The 24,677-nt window shown below is 34.3% G+C and overlaps 3 protein-coding genes across 6 annotated transcripts; 2 read left to right on the forward strand and 1 right to left on the reverse strand.

Annotated features, from left to right (window-relative positions):
• The first annotated feature begins 852 nt into the window (after nucleotides 1-852).
• Nucleotides 853-13,299, forward strand: LOC110738739 (eukaryotic translation initiation factor 2A-like). 4 transcript variants are annotated; one of them, XM_021919160.1, is made up of 16 exons: nucleotides 853-979; nucleotides 1,111-1,196; nucleotides 1,599-1,699; nucleotides 6,025-6,101; nucleotides 6,195-6,549; nucleotides 7,555-7,741; nucleotides 8,232-8,466; nucleotides 8,542-8,610; nucleotides 8,826-8,927; nucleotides 9,048-9,088; nucleotides 10,185-10,318; nucleotides 11,490-11,553; nucleotides 11,634-11,730; nucleotides 11,818-11,933; nucleotides 12,681-12,703; nucleotides 12,817-13,299. In XM_021919160.1, the coding sequence occupies exons 4-16, from the start codon at nucleotides 6,062-6,064 to the stop codon at nucleotides 12,908-12,910; spliced, it is 1,557 nt and encodes a 518-aa protein (XP_021774852.1). In that variant the 5' UTR covers nucleotides 853-979; nucleotides 1,111-1,196; nucleotides 1,599-1,699; nucleotides 6,025-6,061; the 3' UTR covers nucleotides 12,911-13,299. The 4 variants fall into 4 exon arrangements, with proteins under 4 accessions (XP_021774852.1, XP_021774853.1, XP_021774854.1 ...); XM_021919161.1 differs by having other exon boundaries at nucleotides 1,117-1,196; XM_021919162.1 differs by lacking the exon at nucleotides 1,111-1,196.
• Nucleotides 13,300-14,085: 786 nt separating this feature from the next.
• Nucleotides 14,086-18,226, reverse strand: LOC110738740 (54S ribosomal protein L51, mitochondrial-like). The gene is made up of 3 exons (XM_021919163.1): nucleotides 17,963-18,226; nucleotides 15,373-15,479; nucleotides 14,086-14,669 (listed from the first exon to the last, which is right to left on the reverse strand). The coding sequence occupies exons 1-3, from the start codon at nucleotides 18,040-18,042 to the stop codon at nucleotides 14,497-14,499; spliced, it is 360 nt and encodes a 119-aa protein (XP_021774855.1). The 5' UTR covers nucleotides 18,043-18,226; the 3' UTR covers nucleotides 14,086-14,496.
• Nucleotides 18,227-19,383: 1,157 nt separating this feature from the next.
• On the forward strand, nucleotides 19,384-24,053 carry LOC110738741 ((DL)-glycerol-3-phosphatase 2-like). The gene is made up of 6 exons (XM_021919164.1): nucleotides 19,384-19,727; nucleotides 20,448-20,672; nucleotides 21,346-21,406; nucleotides 22,860-23,007; nucleotides 23,168-23,247; nucleotides 23,698-24,053. The coding sequence occupies exons 1-6, from the start codon at nucleotides 19,391-19,393 to the stop codon at nucleotides 23,828-23,830; spliced, it is 984 nt and encodes a 327-aa protein (XP_021774856.1). The 5' UTR covers nucleotides 19,384-19,390; the 3' UTR covers nucleotides 23,831-24,053.
• Nucleotides 24,054-24,677: the final 624 nt, after the last annotated feature.

The following is a 24,677-nucleotide window of genomic DNA, read 5'->3' on the forward strand; positions in this document are numbered from 1 at the left end:
AGGGGATCGGAGCCTTGAAGGATGTATGTGGATTATTACTTGCTCTAACGCTCAACATGTCATATTTATAGGCGACAGATGAATTAAGTGGAAAAATCTGCACACATGCTCTTTTGATTAACCACACGTGTATCTAAAAGCTTTACGAACACCCATTGTTTCTAGAGTTTTTCGTCAAGTTCTTAATATGGTTTAATTTTCTATAAAGTATGAGACAAAATTGTTCGGCTTATGAAATTTGGACTACACTAAACCTAACATTTTATCTTATATTAAAATCACAAAAATACGATACATAATAAAGAAGAAATGTCTAAATAGTGTATACATCTAGATAGTTAATAGTTCAAAAAATTAAAAACGGAGAAAATAATATAAAATATAGTAATAGTCAACGTAGGTAGCTTTCATAATTCATAACATAAGAGGAAAATGGGCAATGCATCATAGTAAGATAAAAAGGAAAAAGAGAGGAATTGAATGGGATGATAACACATCCAACTTGTGGTTAGAAGAACAATAATTGGAGCATTGGATAAGAGCAACAACTTGGATAATGCAAGAAAATGATGTCTTTAATTTAGCACGTAACAACAATAATAATGGGACATAATTGTTGATGTGTCATGTGTATGTGTACTAGATAACTAATGTTTTATAATTTAACCATAATTTATTATAAAAAAAATATCTAGCTAGTCTTATAATATATGGTTGATTTAAATAATAATGTTCAATGTATATAATTATTTGGTAGGTTGTCATTGTCAAATGAACATAAAAACATAAAGTAATCTTAAGCATCATATTTTATGGCTCACTCATAATAGAAATTATACTCATTTATTACTTGGATGGAATCTACAACATTTTATAACTCTTTTTATGTTGTCTCTCCTCTTAGGATGGATGAGCAAAAAAGGATGGGCATGCCATTGCCCATCAAAACAAGGAGGAACTTCATCCACTAGTAGAGAAGGTATGTCGCATGTATTATATTGTTTGTAATTTGCACGTCCGTATCTGTTATTCTACCCGTATCAAAGACGTTCTATTTATTTATTTATTTCTTCTTCTTCTTCTCATTATGGGGTGCAAAAAATTATCAAGCAAAAGTTTGGTGGAATTGGTGGGGACTTATTTTGTGATTTCGAGGTTACGAGATCAAGACCCACTAACTACAAAAATGCTTGGAGGTAGGGAAACAAATGAAGTATATTTAATTTTTACTCACGGTTGTATTTCTTCTTTAAAGGTACTCCGTAGAATTGAAAAAATGACTCTATAATTTTTTAATTGATATTTGATACTAAACTCGCTTAGAAAAAAAATGCTAGTATAATATTTGGTTTATTGAATATTTGCTTCAAAACGTTACACTCTTTTTTCTATATGTCCAAATAAAACACTTGAAACGGTTACTGATTTACCATCTATAAATAAATATTACCAAAGGAACAACCGCTGACATCATTTTTTTTTTCAAATTGTACATGTGTCAGCTTCACCTTTATGTTTTTCCCGTCTCAATTTTTTTGTTCCTTTCATATATATTTTAGGGTATTTTAATGTAGTACAATAAACTTTTTAATTTTCAGAGAAGGACTTAGACCTACCGGTAACCGGCTTCGCGGGCCCATTTTGGTCCACACATGGCTAAGCTCCTGGTGCGGTGGCGTATCGTCAACTAACGAACTAGGTATGAAGTAGCTCATTACCTTTTCTTTTATGAACCTTTTAAAAATTTTAAGAAAAACAAATATATGTGATTATCCCATCTAATTACAAAGTTCGCTAATTTTCAATGTAGACGTGAAATTTCTTTGGTTTATAATATTTTAATTTTTGTAGTTTGGTTTATGTTAATAATAGCATATGTAATACAAGGATTTTATTTTAACTGATATGTGTTTGAAATTTAATTACACAATTATAAATTCTTTTATTATATCATCCCTGCACTTAAGCCTTGGTTCTTTTTTTTTTAAAAAAATTCTAATATTGTTTAATGTTACATTATACCCTCTTAATTTTTAAGTAAATGCATCACTTTTCTTTTATGGGTGTTTTTTTATTTTAAAATGCACCATTTCTATATTTAGTAACTTTATAGTTTATACTATATTTTATCATTTCTCTATTTTACTATGCTACTTAAACTATTTTACTACCCCGTATCATTTTTCTCTCTTTCAAAGTCCTCTCTTAAATAATAAAAAATATTTACACTCACATACTTTCTCTTTCATGGTCCCATCTTATTTTTATTATAAGTAATAATTATTCACCTACTCACAATATTTTTATTATTACTCTCCTAAAACTCTACGCATTGCAAGTGATGCATTTAAAAGAAACGAAAGAGTATGAACTTATATGAAATTATTCCTATTTTATTGTTTGAACTTATAATATTTGAATTTTTTTACAATTATTATACTTTATTTGGATTTTGTCTGATTTTAAATTTTTTTATTTTATAACATTAAGTCAAAAAAAGATAACCAACCATCTGTTAATACTCCCTCCGTCCCTTAATACATGAGATGTTAGACTTTTTTTTTTTTTTTACTAGTCATGCATTAGGTTTTACCATATTTTTTTTTACTAACATAATATATAAAAATATATTTTATAATAAAATATATTGTTAGATAGGTTTTAATATAAAGTTTCATCATATAATTTTGTAAAATAATTTTCATTAATATTTAATTATATAAAAATAAAGTCAAACTAATGCATTAACATATGTGCAATGTTTGACTGTGTCATGTATTATGGGACAGAGGGAGTACGTGACTACGTATTAAGGCCCCGTTCTTTAGAGCTGCTCTGCTCCGCTCTGCTCAAATCAAATCTGCTCTGCTCTGCTCTACTCTGCACTGCTCTGCTCTGCTCTATTTTCAAATAATAATTAATAATAACAATAATAATAATAATTAATATCGTATTGATGATAATAATTTATTATTTTGAATAATTATAATAATTATTAATATTAAAAATAATTTTAATAATTATTAATATTAATAATAATTAATATTTATTAATCATAATAATAATTAATAATAATAGTTATCATTATTAATATTTAATAATTCAAACTATTAAGAATTAATATTTAATAATATTATTAATTAATAATTTCTAATAATTATAACAATTCTTTCAAAAAATAAATAATAATAACAATTAATAACAATTTCTTTTATAAACATTTGATATTAGAATCACAATGTGTAGAAACATTATATGTATGTGGGTATTGATTGTTAGTTCATTGAGTTTTTCAAATCTTTCCATACAATTTAAGAATTAAAAAAAAAGAGATTGTTTTCAAGTAGTATTTGGTATATTATTATTATTTTTAGGATTTTTTTTGTAAATATAACACCACATATTTTGAAAAAAATGGATTATAACACCACCTTTTTTCAAATTTTGATTATAACACCACATAAAAACCCAAAAATTGGATTTCACCACCATCTAACGGTATTTTTGGATGGAATCCGTTAGAAGGACCCACTAAGCACACGTGTCATTCATTGATTGGTTTTTAAAAAATTAAAAAAAAACCAATTTTTTTTTTTAAAAAACAAATAACCTAATCCCTAACCCAGCCCCACCACCGGCAACGATGAGCTGCCGCAGGCAGCCTTGAAACCCTAATCCCTAACCCCGCTCCAGCCTGCGACCCCTCTTTTGCCCAGTCGTCGGCACACCCTACCCCTACCATAACCGGCGAAACCAGCCCCCCTCCCCGATAACCACCCCAGTTCCGCCTAGCTTCATAGATCCACCAGCCCCAACCACGAAATTCGCACCAAGCAACCCCCGCAACCACCTCCACCACTACACACAAGTACACAACCAATTCACACCCCTCCAAATCACCGAAAAAACGATTCACACCGATCTAGTGCATTGTGGTTGGTATATGCGGTGGTTCGAAGGGGTTGAGGTTCGAAATTTGGTTGAGATTTGCTGTGGTTAGCATCGATAGCAACCTCGATTCTGGGGAAAGGGGTGGTTTTCGAGGAGGGGGAAGAGGGGTAGGGATAGTTGGGCTGGTTTTGCCGGTTTTGGCGAGTGAAGGGGGTGTCGACGACTGGGCAGTTGGTGCCGGTGGTGGAGCTTGGCTGGGCTAAGGTTTTGCTTTTTTTTTTTTTTAATTTTCTTTTCTTTTTTTTTGAAAAATTTCTAAACCACTAAATTTATGACACACGTCTATTGTGGCCCCACTAACAGGTTCTATCCAAGAATCCGTTAAGTGGTGGTGGAATCCAATTTTTGGGTTTTTATGTGGTGTTATAATCAAAATTTGAAAAAAGGTGGTGTTATAATCCATTTTTTTCAAAATATGTGGTGTTATTTTTTTAAAAAAATCCTTATTTTTAGGGTAAAAAAAAAATATGATTAAGACAAATTTATAAGTAAAATCATTATTACTCATTAAATCATTTTATTTTAAATTTTTTGTGAAATAAATATATGTAAACCGTTGTCTTTTATCTTTCGACTATTAACATATGTGAAATATGGTACACATATATTTATGTTTTCACTCACCTAAATCGTATATGCACTTAATAATAATAATAATAATAATAATAATAATAATAATAATAATAATAATAATAATAATAACAACAACATTAATATTATTATTATATCTCAAAAACAAAAGTCATACAACCTACAATAAATTAGTGGGAAGTCGAGATATAATCTGGGCCCCCACTCCTCTAGCAAATAATAATAACATTAATAATAGTATTAATAATAGTAACATTAATAATATTTTATATCTCACAAATAATACCCCAAAGTTGCGAGTAATTTAGACCGGAGGTAGTCGTATTAATAATAATGTTGAAATCTGCTCTGCTGAAATTTAATCTGCTCTACCCTGCTGACCCCTGCTCTGCCCAGAAGCTCAAAAGAACATGGCCTAAATAGTAAATACTTACTCTGTTTTCTTTTACTCGCAACATAATCGGTATTGCCTGACCCAAAAACTATTTGATGTTCTAAAATATCAGGGTTTAAGCTCTTTAAAGTCCAAATAAGAAAAATGGGCTCATAAAAGGTCCAACCTTGAAACTCTAATTTACATTCAAACGACTCAAAACCAACAAACCCAGCTACATTCCCCTCCTCCCTTTCTCGGCTCCGGCGACTATCAGGTCTCTTTTTCTCTGCATTTTATACCATTAATCACCTGAATTTAATTTGATTTCATAATTATTCTTTGGGTAATTTTTTTTGTATTTGATTTCTTCAATTTTTGTTGCTAAAAAAGATCTGAACTTTATTGCTTTAATATAGAATCAGCTAGTGAAACTTGTATGTATGTATGTATGTTTAATGTGTTGTTGGTTTGATTTTAATTTGTTCTTTAATTGGAGTATTTAATGTTTGATGATCACTGTTTTTAGTTTGATAACTGTTTGTGAATTTCGACTTCTTGATGTAATGTTGTAGTTTGTTTTGAGGGTATTTTGTCCTGTAAAGGGTTGTCCTGTAAAGGGCATAATCTAGAGCCTACTAGACTCCGACTAATCTAAATAAGAGCGAGTCAAGCTCCGATAGGGGATGACAGCTCTCCTAGCAAATGCTGCTGTGCTCCCTTGTTGTTGGCTGTTTTAATGTAGTTGTCAAATTCTATTCCTGCAAAATGTTGAATTTATAGGCATTTTTTGAAAATAATTGTAATTTGATGCCAAGTTATGTGCTTAAATTTTGTCCTAGCTTGATATATTTAATATGAAGAATTGGTTGCGCAGATTACTTTACTTTAAGTGGATCATGTAATTGTTGATATCGAGTTTTGCAAATGAACAGCTAGATTAGTCATTTTTAGTGAGTTCATTAGGAGTGGAATATAAAGATTAAAGAATAATCTATGAATTAGCTTTCTGCTTGTGTGTTTAGGTATTCGTAATTGCTAGATTAGATAGGTTTAAGAGAATAGCTTTATAATAGCGCAATTTCAATAACATGGCTATGTATTTGCAGGGGCGATTTGGTTGTTTGAAACTTTAATTAAACTGAAATGGCAGCTGCTGTTGCATCACCGCCTTTGGAACTATTAGGTGTGTATCTTGTTGTTTATGCTTATAGATGTGTTTAGTGCTGAATTTAAAAGGGGATTAGGCACTGAAATTTGCTGTTGTTCTTCCTTTTAGTTCGAGACCTAGAAGGATTTTCTATTTGGACTGGTCCGCCATTCGACAATGGTCAACCAAAAGTCAAGATACCTAAAGTTCCTTGTAGCAGTGCAACATTTTCTGAGGATGGCTCTAGATTAATGGTGATTAAACCCGAGGGTGTCATAAGTATTTTTGATTGCAAGACCTACAAAGAGATCAGATCCATTCAAGTTCCAAACTTCGCTGCTGCAAACATATCACCTCGTGGGACTTACCTTCAGACATTTCAGAAACAGGCGTCGCCTCAGGAGAAAAATGTGACATTATGGAGTGTAGAGACTGGTGCTTGTGTGTATAACTTTTCTCAAAAGAATATGAGTAAAACAAGCTGGTATTTATGTTAGACTTGAAATTACTTCAGTTTATATTAGCAAGTTCTGTTCTCTTGATTGTTTGAATTTATTTGTCATTCTTGTGTGCAAAATTATTGTCCCCTTTCCTTTCACATGTTCTACTGGAAGCTAGAAGTCTGTTGGCTGTTTACTTATACAAATACATAGGTTATGTAGGTAGCCGAAATGGTTTTTCCTTTTTTAATTTGGCTTGATTTATCATGTTGGATGATGGTCTCTGTTTTTCTTATTCCCTCCCCATTAATAGCCTTTTGTCTTTTTCTCGCATTTTCGAACGTGTTTCTGGAACTAGTCTAATGGATCTTGTGATTCTGCTAATTACACAAGGAAGTATGTCTTAGAATTTTGTCCTTTCTTAGAATTTTGTGTCACCGAGTCACAAAATTTAAGTATACTGATTTATTTTAGCCTGTATATAATGGCTAAAGTGATAGTTTGTAACGAATCAGGCCAACACACCACCTGTTCTTCACACTTGCAGCAGGAAGCAGAAAAAGAAGGGGTAGGCTAACACACCACCACAAGGGAAAGCACTACCTTAAAGCTGCAGTAGTTGTTATGTTGGCTTATTAGCTACCATGTTGGCTTTTAGGGATGAAGACAAGAATTAGTAAATGCAGCAATTAAAGTAGTACTTGCTTAGCAAGTAGTATAAATAGGTAGAGAGTAGTAGAAGGAAGATAGGCAGAAATTTGTATTGGGGAAACCTTAGTGAGTTATGGCTTAAAGCCATTGTTAGAGAGTTATAGCCTCAAGCTATTTTGAGAGTAATAGCCTAAAGCTATTAAACCTATCATTTGTAAAGTGTAACCCCTTTGCGCCATTGTCTATCAAGATTCAAGCTTCTTTTATTATTTCTTCTTATTTAATCAATTTACAAAAATCAGATAATCTAGTTATTACATAGTTATGTTGAAAGTCCTTTTCTAAGTTCTGTAGGTGAAACATATGTCCTCTCAATGAAATGTTTGTGTACTGTCCAGGCCTTCAATTCGATTCAGCTCTGATGAGGCTGTTGCATGCCGGCTCGTCACAAATGAAATACAGTTTTTTGATTCTGCTGATTTATCAAAAGGATTCGTGTCTCGCCTCAGAGTTCCAGGAGTAGCAGCATTTCAACTTTCCAAGATGCCTGGTTCACACGTTGCTACGTTTGTTCCTGAATCCAAGGTTGGTCTATATTTGAGCTGGGAACTTACCTAATCTAAACGTGAAGATACATGGCCAAGTCAGATCCTTTTCTGTGTGAAACTTCAGGATGTCTGTGCTTGGTATATTACATACTACGTATATAATTTCTTTATTTCTGACCTATAGCCTATTGTCTGCTGCATGCTTGGTCCCATATAGATATCGAACAAACTTCTGAATTTGAAGCAAGCTATCATGTACCTTTTTTGTTGCTTACTGGTCACTATCTTTGAACTGATAAGATGTATTTGTTAGATTGCTGCACAGAATCAATGGAATTGTAGAAAGGGGCCTTTAGTGTTAGTACCATCACTTTGATACATAGCCCTATGAACAAAGACAAAGTTTTAAATGTGCAAAGGCAATTGAAGAAGGCCCATGATTTTAATAAGTTGAGAATTTTTTACCCCTGCAAGATTGCCTTGTTGTTTAAATGAGTTTCTTCTCCTATTTTTGATGTCCTTTTTAGGGAGTTCCTGCAAATGTCCAGATATTTGCATGTGGAAATGACCCCTCTAGCCAGCCTCTTGCACGACGCAGCTTCTTTCGTTGTTCAACTGTGCAATTACATTGGAATTATGGCTCTACTGGTCTTCTAGCTGTGGCTCAGGCAGATGTTGATAAAACCAACCAGAGTTACTATGGAGAATCAAAATTAAGTTACTTGACAACTGATGGAGCTCATGAAGGACTTGTACCTCTTCGTACGTGACCTTGATGTTTATGGTTAATATGATTCAACTTTGCTTACAAAATTAATCAGTTCAGTGCATAAACAGGTAAGGAGGGACCCATTCATGATGTTCAGTGGTCCTACACTGGTACAGAGTTTGCTGTTGTCTATGGATGTATCCTTTCATTGGAGCTAAGAATGATTTACTCACACGATGTCCATGAAAAGATGGCTCGTACACTGGTGTATGATTAATAGTTTCTAGATGTAGAGGAGTTGTTTCTTTGAACCAGCTGTAGAGCTGATACACCTTACTCTTAAATGAGATTATTGTTTTTTATTCTCTTTGGAATCCTTTTAATGTATTGCTGTTCCTTGACCTAACTCTAGTTATGCCTGCTAAAGCTACAGTATTCGACAAGAAGTGCAATCCACTTCTTGAACTTGGCTCAGGTCCGTACAACACCATCAAATGGAATCCCAAGGGAAGATGTATCCTTCGTAGAGCTGATACACCGAATTTTTTTTTTCCTGTTCTTAATGAACAACCCCCCACTTCTTCCTTTTTTTTTTCTTTTTTCTTTTTCTTTTTCCTTAAATCCTCTCATTCAGTTTTGTGCTTGGCTGGTTTCGGAAACTTACCTGGTGATATGGTATGTATTTTGTGCTTTTGTAGTTAAACTAACTGTCAGCTTTGGTAAATTTATGTCACTGCTTGTTAGTGGTAATGCTGCATATACCTGAAATATTGGTACAAGAATGGGTGGTTGATGCTGTTCTTGTCATTGTAGCTGTTATTTGGAAAATGCTTGTTCTTGCCTCTCAAATGCCTATCTTTAATGCTTGCTTTGTTAAAATACTTTTTTTCCCCTCTGTTGTCAATACTCATACTTTCGCAAGATTTCTTCTTTTAGGTTTGAATGTTTGGTCATGTTTCACATCCTTTTTCTTGGTAAAAATCAAATGGAGTGTCATACTTTATTTTTTGTCTTTATAAGGGTCTGTAATCTTCCATGTCATTAAATGTGCAGGAGTACCTTAAGAATTAGGATGCACGCATAAAAAAAAAAAAAAAAAAATTTACCAAACCCACATACAAGCCAACCAGTTGTACCTTTTTTAAAATTTAAAACTCCTTATGTTTAATTTATACTTCAAAAAATATTTTTAAATGGATGGAAGATTGGTAACTATTCTGGATTAGTGGATTACAGTTGGTTTTTGTGTATATAAACGGTAATTCTTATGAAAAATAGCTGTAACTTGCCAGTGATTTGTGTACAAGTTATTCTTCCTAGTAAGAAAAGCTGTTTGATAGTCATGCCACATGTTAAACATTATACTCTGCCATCAGCCTGTGATGATAGCGTTTGTGGAGTTTGGTGACTACTGACTATTGGCTAAGATTATAAGGATCTTCCTTTTCTGCATAATTGCATTTGATGCCTAAAGTTATTCTGTGATTCTTCTTAGAATTTGAACTGATATAAATTGCTAGGACTAAATTCCTTAATTGTTCCTAAAACAGGCTTGTTTTTAAGGGCCTCTGTTTTTATTTCCTGCAATTTTGACTGGAGGATGTAGTAAATAGGCCCTAGGAGACTGTATGGTTGTAGATAGGCACAAATGATCTTCAGTTGATTCAAGGTTAATGCTCAAGGATAACAGATCTGGCTTTATGATGTTCTGCTTATACATCTGCAAAATTTTATATTATATAGTTATTGATGGACCTTGAAAACATTTCAGGCTTTCTGGGATTGCACTGAGAAAAAGCAGCTTGGAACAACTAAAGCTGAGTGGTCTGTAGTTAGTGAATGGTCACCTAATGGTTGCTTTTTTATGACTGCTTCAACAGCACCACGACGTCAGATTGATAATGGGTATGCTGATTTTATTCTGGTAACGGAATAGAAATATTCTTAGTGGACTTCTGATTGTAATCTTAAGGGATGCTCTTACGCTACCAATATGTAGCAAGTCACCTTTAAGTTTAGTAGGAGATATCATGATTTGACCTGAGCACTGCTGCTATTTTTTATTCCGTTATCATGAATGATATAGGCAAAGGTTTAATTATCTTGTGTTATGCATGTGCTGTAGTTCTCATCTAGGTTGACTAAGTTTGTGGCACTTCTGCTTCTGTTGCCTGTTCCGGAATGTGGGAAAGGGCAGGTCAGTGGAAGTGGGCGTGAGGCTTGCATATTGGCCACTATTGTTTTTGGATATACTGTAAATTGTCTAATTTATTTGTAAACTTGTCTTTTCTCTGTTTTGGGTAATTGCACCAAGATGAATCATGTTATCACATGAGCATTTGATTGATTTTATTGGCTGATGACAATAATAGATTAATAGGTTCTTGCTATTACGTCCCTTGTTCGAATGCTTCCTTTCCCTTTCTCTCAAAATGCTTTTGACTGTAACAGCTAATGTGATAGGTGCATGTCTCTTCCTTTCTGCTACGATTTCATAGTAAACTAATTGGAGTCTACAGTATGCAGTTTTTATCAGTGATAGTAAACATAGTTTTCCTCTAAATATATGGATGTATGCTTTTACTCCCTGTGCCCACCTTTGTTTGCCCCGTTGGAATTAGGTTGCATTTTTTGTAAGGGTGGAGTTGAAAAGGGACAAAATGGGAGAGTGAAGTGGGGATCTCTCATATATATATTTTTTTAGTGCGGGGCAATCTTGGACATCCTATAGAGAAAAATGAGGAAAACCAAAGGGTATGGAGTGAGTAATAAATTATCGTGGATCACTGCTTGTCAAATTCATGAATCCATTATCTTTGTGAAACAAGTCAAACAACAAGCATACTAATCATGTTATCATTTGGTAGGGGGACTTCTCCGCAAAATACAACTGTCTAGAACTAAAACCTAAACTTGTGTAAATTTGACTCCAAAGAGTCAACTATAGCTATTGCAATAGAACAGTAATTTGAATTGATTGATCAGATTTACTTTTCATTGTTTAGCAAATCATTACTCTTGTTTTTGAGAAGTAGTAATTTAAGTAATTGATCATACATGGTTTGGTATAATGTAGGATAAAGATTTTCCAACACAATGGCTCATTGTATTTCAAGAAGATGTTTGACAAACTATTCCAGGTTAGTGTGACCAATATTTGCTCCTCGTGTATTGTTTTGTGTTCCCCTGTTTAATATTCATTGTAATATCTATCATTCAGGCTGATTGGAAACCAGAATCAGCAGACAGGTTTGGTGATATTTCTGAGCTTGTGAAGTCTGTTGGTTCACTGAAGATTGAAGAAGCCAAAGCACAAGGTTTCTTGATCTCATGTCTGCTGCTTATTCAATACATTAATCTACTTGATATGCTGTTGCGTGAATGATAGATTTTTCTCTGTGTAGGACAAGGGTCAAAACCTTCCCAGAATGCTGCAAAATCGAACCCGGTGAACCCTCCACAGAAACCTGCCGCTTATCTACCTCCTAGTGCTAGGAAGGCGGCTTCTGTTAAGGCAGAGGTAAATTCTAGCTACCTTGGCATTCTACCTAACACTGATATGACCAGTTAATCATCTTTGACATTCAATGCCAGAAATTTAAGTATAACATCCAAAGTTGGTATGGCATTGAGCAGAGTGATAAACTCCACGCTTGCTTTAAAATTCTAAGGGTGTTTTGATCGATACTTGCTTCATATTTTCTAGACTTCTAGGTACCTCATTGGCTCATCTTCATCTCCTATTTTTGGCATGGAGTTGAGTGTTTCCACAACATCTTTTTGGTTATTTGAATGATGATGCTGTGTGGTTCATTGAACAAAATATCCTTTATTTTTTCAAATTGGTGATCTATTGATATCCAATTCCTTTCAAATCTGTATGCTTTTTCTGTTGGTGATGTCATTTTGAATAATTTTGCAGCGGCTTTTTTTTTTATCTTAGCTGATCAATAAAAGATTTTCTTTACTTAGCTATGTAATATGCTAGAGTTTGTTGCAAAGATTATACTGATATTTGAGATGAAAGATATGCATGTGATTTTCTTGATGTTCAATAAATAATCAGTATCATCTCGACTATGACATGAAAGGCACTCGGCAGACTGCAAATATTTTGCATGACATGCGCTTATTGTTTTGATCAGTATGCATTATATATGGGAATGTTATCGAATTCTGGTTTGAAGTGCTTTGAAGTAATTGTAAATCTTCTCATATGAATTTGATAGCCAGCTTGTAACACTTGTTTCTGTTTTTGATGTGGCAGCTTTTTGGAGGATTGGATACCCAGTAAGTGTGCTGAAATAGTATCTTTTGCACAGTAGATTGATTCTTTTACTGTTTCTTTTTCCCTCTTTGGCAAGCTGGCAATTTCATCTAATGTAATTATCATGATTATGCAGGGAAATGAGCAAAAATGCATTGAAAAACAAGAAAAAACGGGAAAAACAGCGAGAAAAGAAAGCAGCTGAGGGCGCATCTGGCAGTAATCCTTGAACCTTATTCGAGCGCTGAGTTAATGTATGACTAAAGCAGGAAATGAAAGCAGCTGACAGTGCATATTCCGGAGATTTTGCATCAAGAGACATCCAAGTTCCGGATGGAGCCAAAATGCAGGCTCTGGATTATATATTACCAGTAGCAGCATAGTTTCTGGCTCTTTTGTCATACAAATGTATTTTTAAGATTAGGCGAAATATCTCACTTAGATCTCTGCTATTGTACTACATGATCATTTTGTCCTTGAAGAAATTTTGCCATGAATGTGAGGCTTAATAGCATTGTCAAATAAGCATATAGCCAAATGTAAGTGTATAACTACCCCATATGATTTTGTTTTACCAAAAGAAAAGAAACCTGTGATTTTGAGTAACAATCCTCTTCCACTCGAGTCTTTTTTTTTGAAAGATCTTCCACTCGAGTCCTTGCTGCACTAAAGATTACGAATTTTGTTCCTGTTTTGTTTCCTCGGTTAATTAATTATTTTATTTTCTGCATGATTGTATTGTGTTTGGGTGATCATGGTTATGGTGGCTGCTGCTGAGGCATTGCCGAATGCAGTTATGGCCGTTTGATCCGTTGTGTAAGGCTATAGCTTCAGCTAGTGGTGGCACCAATTCCACAGCTAATGGTGGCGCCAGTTCCATCCAATAATCCACCTCCCTTTGGCTCAAGTATTTCATATTTGAGTACTGTACATTGTATATAACTCAAGACAATAAGGATCCTAGAGCCTAGTCATGGGTCTCACTGTGTGCCTTCTGGTATGTTCCAGTGTCCCTTTTTGCACCACAGTGGCTCAGTGTGCCTCCCTTGCCCATCTTTGAAAACACCTCGCTGAAATCATTAGATTTCTAACTCAGTACAATTTTTAGTACACTCGGAAGTTTTAACATATAGCAGATTGATGCCTTGGCTGGCGCCACTTGAAAGCATTTTCAGGGTGTGGAAGTTATACTTTTGTGGACGACTACAAGCAATGCGTATCTGTGTATGTGACTGCCAAATTTTGCAAGATAGGATAGGTACATGCCCCCTTTAAGTTCATCATGTTGCATACTGGAGCTCAGCACAAAGGTTGTATATATATAGTGAGATAAAGTGCAGGGTAGAAAGAAAGAGAATGCAATTAGTTTATGACAGCCAATGAAAGCTAGTATGCAAATGAACACTTGAATGTTAAACTCATCTAGGAAATAAGATTAACCTACACAATCGTTATTTTGTTCATCTGACTTTTGTAAGCAAACCAATGGAGCAGGCTATGCAATACAATGTGATCATGATAAACCAAGGTAGCAAGATGAGTACTTGCATATGCTACCTGCGAAGCAATACAGTGTGATCATTAAAAAACCAAGGTTACAAAAGAAGGCGAGAGGCTAGAGCAATGTGGTCATAAAAAAAACCCAAGGATGAATTCTCAATCCTAGTTTGCAAACAGCTAAGGTCCAGTATCATTAACCAAATTTTGAGCTATCTTCAAAAAGAAACTAACACGGGCGTAAAAAGACACTATAAGTTTCATATGATTGCCATCTTATTGCCAGCAGGATCATTAACCACAAAGGTTTTTTGTTGCTTCATAATTTCAGAGCAGTTGTCCAGGTGCCTTGTACACTAGGGTGCTTTGTGACATGTCTTGTCTTCAACTTTATCACCTTCCTTCCCAAGGCATTCCTCAACCTATTTGCATGTAGCAGCACATCTTCTGGTGTCATATTCTTCACACAAACAACTCGTTCATTCTTGTTTCCTATAAAAATAAGACAGAATGAATAGAGCTCAAAAGCTGCAAACATTACCACAAAGGGGGGAGGGGCATATGCGCCTTGGAAAACATTTTACCAAAAAATAGAAATAAATTCATGCATTTAAATGCATGTACACTTGTACAGACTTTAGCAGATGATCTAGAACTGGGAGTGAGATGATAGAAAGGAAGCAAGTAGATCCAAATCCTTTATAATACCATTTAAATCTCTGTATTCCACCCCCCCCCCCCCTCCCTTCTCTGCTCCTCTATATTAATTTCCATTCTAAAGATCCCTTCATCAGTGCATCACTCAGTACTTTAAGCTTTTCAGGAAGGGTGGCAAAGATAAGTGTGCACAGAGTGAGGAAGAGAGAGGAAAAAAAAAAAAAAACTCCGCACAGTTCCAGTGAGTTTGAGCTTGAAATGCCTCAACTAGCATTAAAGCTGCTGCTAAAAATTCCATCGTCCACACGCTACTCAATACTTTCAGGGGGATAATGAGTTTCTCCTCTTAATGAAAAGTAAAGGAGCAAACCAAGAAAGACAGTAGCATGATCATCAAAACATAATCACCAACTCCTATATAATTCATAGGGTGGAATGTGAATAATTGAAGACTGACACCAGAAATACATATCATTCTTAAACCCTAGTTTCATCATAATGCTGCAGAGGCGAATAAACATGGAGGGAAGGCACTCACGATAGAAAGCCTTCAGATGTGGATGCTGTCCACGAATGAGTTCCGTAACAACCTCTATTCGTGGATTGCTCTCCTTAATTGATGGCAAATTTGTTTCCATGAATGCCCTGCCATACAACAAAACTTCTTTCATAAGCTTCCAAGCAAATTATTTTTGCTGCCACATAGAGTTCCAAAAAAAAAAAAAAAAAAAAAAAACCCAGAAGCATCCCACACTTGTTTCAATATCTATTATCCAGAACCTTATAACCTTAATAAGATCATTTTTCTGAATGCACTCCTCTAAACTGATACATACTAAAAGAGATTTTATTTCCACCAACAATGTTGGGTGTGAGGAGAGAGAGAATAAGTTTGAGTAGAAAATGCATTTCTTTTGCTATCATACAATTAAATCATATGGCTTGCTGTTTTCATTCAAAAGTCCCAGCTGCAACCAAGGTTAGTTAAAACAATTCAATTGTAAATCAAATGCCTAGTCTATTGAATGTCACATTGTAGCATATATATATATATCCTATCAGAGACTTTCATATGCATCTGGCAGAGCTAGGAGATGCAACCACTTATTAACATAATTACTAGCTTGGTTACAGCACTAATAATGGCAGAAAATAAGAAGGAAGAAGATGGTTATAGTATTAAGATGAGAATTACAACTAATTAAACGATAATTCCACTTTCGAGAGGTGGATTCTCTCCTAATATGAGCTTTCGTGAGGCTCACTCTCTCCCAATAACAATCCTCAATAAAATTCAATATGATGATTATTCCTCCTAATGAGGTCTATTTATAGAAAATACCCCCTTAGAAACCTCTAGCTTATTCCCCAAGTTACTACTAATAGACTATGACTAATGTGCCCTTCCCCTACATATTGATTCCTTGCAAACAATTGCGAAATTGAGACACAAGCAAAAGGTCCTTGCATTCATATGCCCCAAAAAAGAGAGTAAGCATGATTAAACATATCAAGTGCCCCACAAATGTGCAAATAACTACATTCAAGGTGTTTTTGTCCAGATGCATGTCAACTGCTGTTGGTGTCCAACATGCACATGCCAGGCTGCTCAATGCAGGTGTACAGGTGGATATATTTAGTATTGCACCATTGGACATTATTTTTCAAGAGTAGATTTGCCATTTTATACTTCCTCACTACTTGTTTTGCAAACTTTTTCTCTCAAATTCTAACATCAACAAAGTTTAACTTGAATATAGTATCAAAATGAGGTTGCAATAAGCCATCAAAAGGAAAAAATGATGGCGCTATACACATTACATAGGGTAATACAATCGAACTAGAGTAGAGAAAAACCCACAAATAGAATACCAAGGCAACATATTTGTAAGCCTACCGGAAATCACTTTTGTCCAACATGTAACCATTTACTCACAATAATGTCTCTAAATGAATAATTCTTAGGAAATCAATATAGTTGCCAACTGGAAAATAAGCACAAGAGCAAATAATTCCACCACTAGGACAAATCAATCTGAAGGGACAATATTAGTAGACATCAAAGCCGATAAGTACACTTATAAGCAGAGTCCAAGAACTAAGACATTTATTGTGATCTCAATGTTGCAGAGGAGCACTTTTGCTCGATCAAATTGTTTCCCAAAATCCACTGACGAACAGTTCTTCAAAGTTCAAACATCACTCGTTTATCCACAATTCATTTCTGTACCAAAGTTGAACTACTCAAGAAAATAGCTACAATTCATCACAAAACAATAACCTAAATAAGTTGACATCTAGCCAAAGAAAACTAATATCACATGGACTGCCATTGCAACACCAAGGCATTCCTACACTACAACTGAAAATATATGATTCCTTTATTTTGGGATCATAATGGACAATGACCACACAGGCAAATTATGATCTACCCAGCCCATTTCAAAACGAAGTACCCGTGTTGAACTATAGGACATTTGTTAACAATACATTACTTACGCACTTCTAATGATCCTCTATATAAAGAGCCCTGCACAATCCTCAAATACACACCCTCGCCAAATTCTTTAACCGAGTCCCGGTGACATAGCACCTCAAATTGAATCCTAGGACATATGTATACAGCATGATATATAGGCATTGCCAAATAAACTCCATGGAATAAGCCTAGCACAATCCTCAAATCTACACCCCACCATATTCTTAATCCGAGTCCTCGACTCCTCGTAACACAGCTCTTCAATCCGAATAATATATAGAGAAAAGTCCCCACATCTTTAGTAAGCTAGAAAAACAATATGCTTCCTTTTCGATTTCACAAAAAGTTCAAAATTCTTATCGATTACCATAAAATTTCAAACCAACAAAAAACGATAAAGAACTCAACTTTGCGACTATTGAAGCAAATTACGCAATTAACATATCAAAATATGGCAAACAAAATAGCTGGGAAAATGATCAAACAACACCAAATTTGAGCAAATGCATCAACAATAACACAAATCAATCAGAATTAGCTAAAGGGCGCAAATACAATATTGAAAGAAGAATCATGATTTCTACATTTATTGAAAAACATAAAAGAAAAGAAAAAAAATTGGGAAAAAGAATATTAAAGAAAATAATACCTGATACCCCTGCTGCTGCCTCCCCAATCGCAGTAGCTAACGATGAGTTTCTGAAGCTGCCAAACTCCTCTGAGCGACATTATGCAAAGTTATTTCGATTGAAATTTGTAATTTCTGCAGAAATTTCAAAAGATTTTGAATTGCGATAGCAGGAATTGGGAATTAGGGTTTTAAGTGTTCACAGTAAAACCCCTCACAGAGGCTCACACAGTTCAGTACTCCGTATTGACTTTTGACTTGTTGAGATTTGAGAGGGTAGTTTAACTTCTCTAAAGGCTCAATTTTTATTTACGCGTGTCCCTCCTATCATAGGAGGATTAGGGGTGAGGATCGAACCCTGTCACACGGGAATAACGAGAGAAAACTAGGTTAGGTTTGATGACATTACATACACGTGTTACATATCTCATCTCAATATAAAAATAACTAGATGAAGCCCGTGCGATGCACGGTTTGTTTGAATTTTTAAAAATAATTTTTTTATACATATATTTATGTGCTAAAATTTGTTATATATTTAGATAAAATTCCTAATATGAAAAGATAATATTTTATATTTAATTAATTTAAATTGGAAAATCTCATTCGCCAATTTTGCTTACGTGGCATTTAAATTATTTAATTATAATTTTTTTAATAATCTCCTATTTAATTGGTTACTACTAAAATTTATAATCCTACATGGCACACTATGAAAATTAGGAAAAAACTCCCCTTTATATATATATATATATATATATATATATATATTAGATTATACGATTTGAAACTAATAATTTTATAAGTTTTGCATATACTCTTTGACAATTTTCAAGACTTCCTACGCAAACATAATATGAGATTTAATTTAAAATGAAATCTTTGACTACCACGAATATTTTTATGATATATTCATCTACTCTGTATCTTATTAGTTACTAGTCTTATTGTAATCCTGTAAATAATATTGTCAAATTTTGAATCGAAACCGTTTAACTATCCGAAATCAACAGACCCAAATGAAAACCGAACCTATTATTTGAAACCGAAAAACCGACCTGAACGGTAATCGATCCGAATAATGTTAAACTGTATAAGAACCGAACCCGTTAACCAACAAACCAGTTATAAACCAAGATGAAATAGAACTGAACCAAAAAGTACTAAATTGTTGTTAACCCGAACCATTTCTAACCCGAAACCGTTTTAGGTTAAAAACTGTTTATAAACCACAACTCGTTTGCACTAAACCGTTTACGAACCGGACCGAATTAAAACCGCATAAAAATAAACCGAATTCAAACCGAACTGCTAATAGTTTGAACCAATTTGAAACATACCCATAGGTCACTTAAACCATTTTCAAACCGAATCAAAACCGAACTATTAAACCATTTTGACAACGCTACCATTTTCAACTTACATAAAATATCCAAGTCAAATTACTAAATGTACAACTCAATGGCTCAAATTCATGTAATGTACCAGTACCACCAAAGCATAACAATAATAAGATTTACAAAAGTTGATCCTTTTTCCCACCACTATAACTTTGCATCTAATTCCCTCCCTAAAAGAAAACAAGAACTTAGGAATCCGATTCAAGTTTACCCACAAAAAGCTCCTCTTTTCTCCACATTTTCGAGTTTGTTGTGCAATCAATCACTCCGACGAAGCAGTTGCGCAACCCCAGCAATGGCCAACTCCGCCGTGGACACCGCCGCTTCTGCTCTCTCGAACCCGACAATCACCCATGTCATATTCGATATGGATGGTCTTTTATTAGGTGATAATCAACACTGCATTTTAATTGGTTTTGAATTTTATTGTATTTTGTGATTTGGGTTGATAATTTAATTGTTTATTTGAGTTGATTGCATTGTTTGAGTAAGAATTTTTCTGGGGGTATATGAAATAGAAACAATGATGGAGTATATTACCTTTCTCGGACTTGGGTACGTGTCTAAGTGTCTAACTTGACTATTTTGTGAGTACGGGTACTTGTCTACTTGAGGTAAATTGAAGTGTCCGAGTAACATATTTTCGTTGTTATGTTATGGGTGATGTATGATTTTAAAATGGAAGCAGTGGACATTTCAGGGTTCCTTGAATTTTAATAGAATTAGTGCTTGATTTGTTTGTTTGCAAGTTATTTGATGTTATGATTCAAGGGTTATTGCCCCCTTTGATCAGTTTTTTATTGGGGAAGAATGGTAATGCACATTGATCGGAAGCATATCAGATTACTGGATGATTGTTTGGAGTGTATCCGTTGTTTGTGAATTGTGTATTTGCGTTGGTTTGCTGTTTTTATTATTTTTAGAGCAATGTTGTATTGAGGGAAGTTCTTAATTTATTGGGTCATTGTGTTAGTGCTGGTAACCATCATTTTTATTTTGAAAATTTGTTGTTCTTGAGCTTGATGTCATGCTATTGCTGTACTCAAAAAGTTTAATATGATGCTAGGGATGATAACTTAATTTGCTTCGACGTCTTATTGTTGTAGATACTGAGAAATTCTATACAGAAGTTCAAGAACAAATACTAGCTAGGTACAATAAGACGTTTGATTGGTCTCTAAAGGCAAAAATGATGGGGATGAAAGCAATAGAAGCTGCTAGGGTCTTTGTTGAATCGACTGGAATAAGCGACTCTCTTTCAGCTGAGGACTTCCTTGTAGAAAGGGAGTCAATGTTACAGAGCATGTTTCCATCGAGCGAGCTAATGCCAGGTATGCTTCATATATACTTCCTATACGAGCTTTTACTTGCTTGGGTTTTGTCTTTCCTACACTGACCATTCTCTTGTGTCCTCTTTTAAAATTTTCTATGCCCTTTGCACTGTAAAATTCAATTTATACAGCTAGAAACTCCCGCCAAGCCCCTTAGAATGCCAAGGGACTCATCTCACCTCTGGATTAATTAGACACTAGGCAGAAGAGTATTAACCAAGTAAATTATATATAAATATTATATTGCAAATTTGGTTCATGTAGCCGACCCCACTTATGGGATTAAGGCTTTGATTGATTGATTGATATTGCTAATTTGCTTTATTAAGTAAATATTACATATCTGATATCTTAAGTATTTTACTCGAAGGTAAATGAATTTCCATTTACCGTTAATTTTTGAATTTGCATTTTCTTCTTGGATGCTGAGATTATTGGAGCTCTGCCCATTTCCCATTTTTTATACTCTACATCCCTTGAAAAAAAAAAATTATTTTTCCTTCCACCTGAATCAAATACTAAAACTAATTTCTTTCTTTGGTGAACTTAACAACACCTTGAATTGAATCATACTGTCCTGATTCTCTCTCCTATTTCTGTTTCATCTCTTACTTCTCTTGTTTCTCTTATCATCTTCACAACCTTACCTATTGATGTCATTTTTCTGATACAGGGGCTGAAAGATTGGTCAAACATTTGCATGCACAACAAGTGCCAATCTGCGTAGCTACTGGGTAAACTTCTCTCCACCCTATTGTTTTGCGCTTAGTGGTGGAAACTATTCTTGCTTATTTGTCTACTAGTGAGATAATAAATATGTTTTTGGGAAAAACATTTATTACGTAGGATAGTGTATTTTAAATTTGAGCTGCATGTCTGTCTATAACTACAAGTTTTGCAACTTCCTTCTATGCCTATATCATAACTATGACCATTGCTGCTATTGCTACCACTTCTTATCACAACTATGACCATTTCTGCTATTGCTACCACTTTTTATGTGTTGCTCTACTACTACTATCACAGTACTGACAAATTCATTCTAGAAAATGTTTGTTTTGGGTCTTTTGGAAATGGCTTCTCTTTATGTCATAACTGGTAGGGATAATGCTACTTACATTTGGACTTGCCCAGACCTTACCCATGACAGGGCTCATGCTGTATCTTGTTGATATTGTATAATTAGCTGCACGCTCTATGTTTTAGAAAGAGGGGAAGAATTTAAGATTTCAAATTGTATGATCTATTTGTCCTAGTGATTGAATAAATCCAGCATTTGAATACTTAGACTTGTCCAGAACTTCTAATGGACTTTGAATGCCAAGTGTCATGACAGCTATGGGGGCAAGCATTTAAGTTAGATCTTCATGGTTTCAGTGTTTGAAAAGCGCAAGGCACGTGGGGGTAAGTGCTTAACTTGGTCTAGGCGAGGCATTTGTGGTTAGGCGCGTCTAAAGCAAACTTCAGCCAATTTTTTTAATTGTTCTTATAGAGCGCCTCAATTTAAAGAGTGAGTATATTGTAATGCTTTTTTCAGTCCTCTTTTAGATATTTAGATCACGATGCCAACCTAATGCATGAGGTACCTGTCTTTTTTAGTGTTTGGGGAGGATCTGATTTGTGTGGTTTCAACGATAAGGACATTTAGAGGCTGTTTCTAATTTAACTGATGGGGTTCAGTTGAGACAGAGGAGCATGTTAATTTGCCCATACTTGCTTCTTAACCAGTTGAGGTGAGGCTGCATACATTTTGACACTCTAGACCCTGCCAATTGTGGGATTTATATTGGGTGTTTTATTTATTTATTTATTTATTTATTTATTTATTTATTTATTTATTTATTTATTTATTTATTTATTTATTTATTTATTTATTTATTTATTTATTCTGGTTGTCAACTAAATAATGAACCTGGTGCATGTAGCTCTTATGTTACTCGGTTCTTTCACCTATTTTGTCATATATATTCCTGTAGGCTGTAGTACCTGTGTTATACTCGAGTCAACATAAGTGATCCATCAAAAGTAGAAGAAATCCTAGAAAAAATTTGGGATATCTGTGTCAAGACACTTTCTCTTTACAAGCTTAGTTACCCAGGAGTAGTTTTATACATTGAATTATGCAAATCTTATGATGATTATAGTAATTCCTGATTGTTGATGTTTTGAACAATGCTGTAATTGTAGCTCCCACAAACGGCATTATGAGCTGAAAACTCAAAGACATAGAGAACTATTTGCTTTAATGCATCATATTGTTAATGGAGATGATCCAGAAGTTAAACAAGGAAAGCCATCTCCTGATGTATTTTTGGCAGCTGCCAAAAGATTTGAGGTAAATTTATGTTTGAACCTCTTCAGTACTAACATGTCCATTTTCTAAATTGAAAATTAGACAACAAATCACAATATGGCCTCTGAAGCCAGAAGTTTAAATTTTTTATTCTAAAACTTTGCACCATATTAAAAGATACCATGTTATGACTTATGAGCAGGGTGGGCCTATCGATCCAAAAAAGTGCCTTGTATTTGAAGATGCACCATCAGGAGTTCAAGCTGCTAAAAATGCTGGAATGTAAGTATTTCTACCTCTAAATCATATGCCTAATATGTTCAAAGTAGCTAGAGATCATTAAATGTGTTATAGTAAATTGAGATGCATAATTAAAAAATTAATCAGTCTGCGTTGTTTCTCCATGCTAATTCCTAGAGTGATGACAGGTGCTTGTGTTACGAATTAATCATAATGAATTTCATGCACTGTATAATCTTTAGTATCTTGTTCATATGACCTGAAATGGCATGAAACCTTGTCATTTTTGTAATTCTTAGTTTTATTGGCACTGTCGGAGGGAAAATTAAGAACCTGTGAACCGAATGTGATATATTAAATCGTTCTTGTTGTACTTGAATTCTTGTTATTTGGACATATCATCCGGTTCCAAGATATTTTTATTCGATACACGTAAATATATAATCTTGTATAACTTCACATGTTTAATACAAGCTTTTGACTGGCATGTAGATCTGTGATCATGGTTCCTGATCCAAGGTTGGACAGCTCCTATCACTCTGTTGCTGATCAAGTTCTGAAATCACTAATGGATTTCAATCCTGCTGAGTGGGGCTTACCTCCTTTCGAAAATGCAGCTTGCTGACCTTTCCCAGTAGCCCATCTTTGCATAAGCTGCCGAGAATTTCTCGAGTAATACGGAATTACGGAGCACTTCAGTATGTTGTTGCTGTGATTGACCCTATTATTGATTCATTTACTTTCATGTTTTGCAAGCGGAAACAAACATATAGTATTAAACATAATTTTAATTTTAAACATTAGCAATAGCAATCAATACATGATTTTGTTACGCACTTATAAATTAATATTCCCTTGGTCTCTGATTGGATGGAAACCTCGTACTAAAGTATTTCTTAAATTGTTTCAAAAAAAAAAAGTATTTCTTAAATTTTTAATTTGGGTGAAAATTATCATCCACTATCCTTTTGTTTTTCGTTTTCAATCAACCAATCCTGCTTAAAATTCTCTATAATAATATTACTTTCCTTCATGGTTCAATTTTAATCAACAACACCCTACTATAATTCCTCCAAGAAATATATGCCCAAGAGAATTAGATTTTTATTTTGAACCAATGAGTAATTTAGAAAACGAGTACTAGTGTACTACGGAGTGTTATAGAAAGTGTATTTAATACTTCGTACGTTTTATGAGGTGATTAGTGAAGGTAGATGACCTTGTTTTCAAAATAATTATAACACTAAGATTAGAGAAGGATTAGGTATCATGTGTAAAATTATTTTGATTAATTTAGTCGTCAACATTATATAACTTCGAACTCAAAGTGTGCCACAAGGCTATGTTGGAAGTATTATACTTCGTATCATAGTAGCTGAATAAAGAACATGGGTTTTCTCGTCACCTGATGTATGGTGTATTTGTTTGAAGTATATAATATTTATTTCAACTTTAAGAATTTTATGAGATTT

This window comes from Chenopodium quinoa, unplaced genomic scaffold (genome assembly GCF_001683475.1).
Source record: "Chenopodium quinoa cultivar QQ74 unplaced genomic scaffold, ASM168347v1, whole genome shotgun sequence".
NCBI classification, from domain to species: Eukaryota; Viridiplantae; Streptophyta; class Magnoliopsida; order Caryophyllales; family Amaranthaceae; genus Chenopodium; species Chenopodium quinoa.

Bases quoted from the DNA above. Each gene is read 5' to 3' on its own strand.
- LOC110738739 (XM_021919160.1), top strand. From the start codon at position 6,062: ATGGCAGCTGCTGTTGCATCACCGCCTTTGGAACTATTAG. The intron at 6,550-7,554 runs GTATTTATGTTA...TGTACTGTCCAG, and splicing joins AATATGAGTAAAACAAGCTG to GCCTTCAATTCGATTCAGCT. The intron at 9,089-10,184 runs GTATGTATTTTG...AAAACATTTCAG, and splicing joins GAAACTTACCTGGTGATATG to GCTTTCTGGGATTGCACTGA.
- LOC110738740 (XM_021919163.1), bottom strand. From the start codon at position 18,042: ATGTCGCTCAGAGGAGTTTGGCAGCTTCAGAAACTCATCGTTAGCTAC. The intron at 15,480-17,962 runs GTATTATTTTCT...GTTGTATGGCAG, and splicing joins GGCAGCAGCAGGGGTATCAG to GGCATTCATGGAAACAAATT. The intron at 14,670-15,372 runs GTGAGTGCCTTC...TTATTTTTATAG, and splicing joins ACATCTGAAGGCTTTCTATC to GAAACAAGAATGAACGAGTT.
- LOC110738741 (XM_021919164.1), top strand. From the start codon at position 19,391: ATGTACAACTCAATGGCTCAAATTCATGTAATGTACCAGTACCACCAA. The intron at 23,008-23,167 runs GTAAATTTATGT...ACTTATGAGCAG, and splicing joins CAGCTGCCAAAAGATTTGAG to GGTGGGCCTATCGATCCAAA. The intron at 23,248-23,697 runs GTAAGTATTTCT...ACTGGCATGTAG, and splicing joins GCTGCTAAAAATGCTGGAAT to ATCTGTGATCATGGTTCCTG.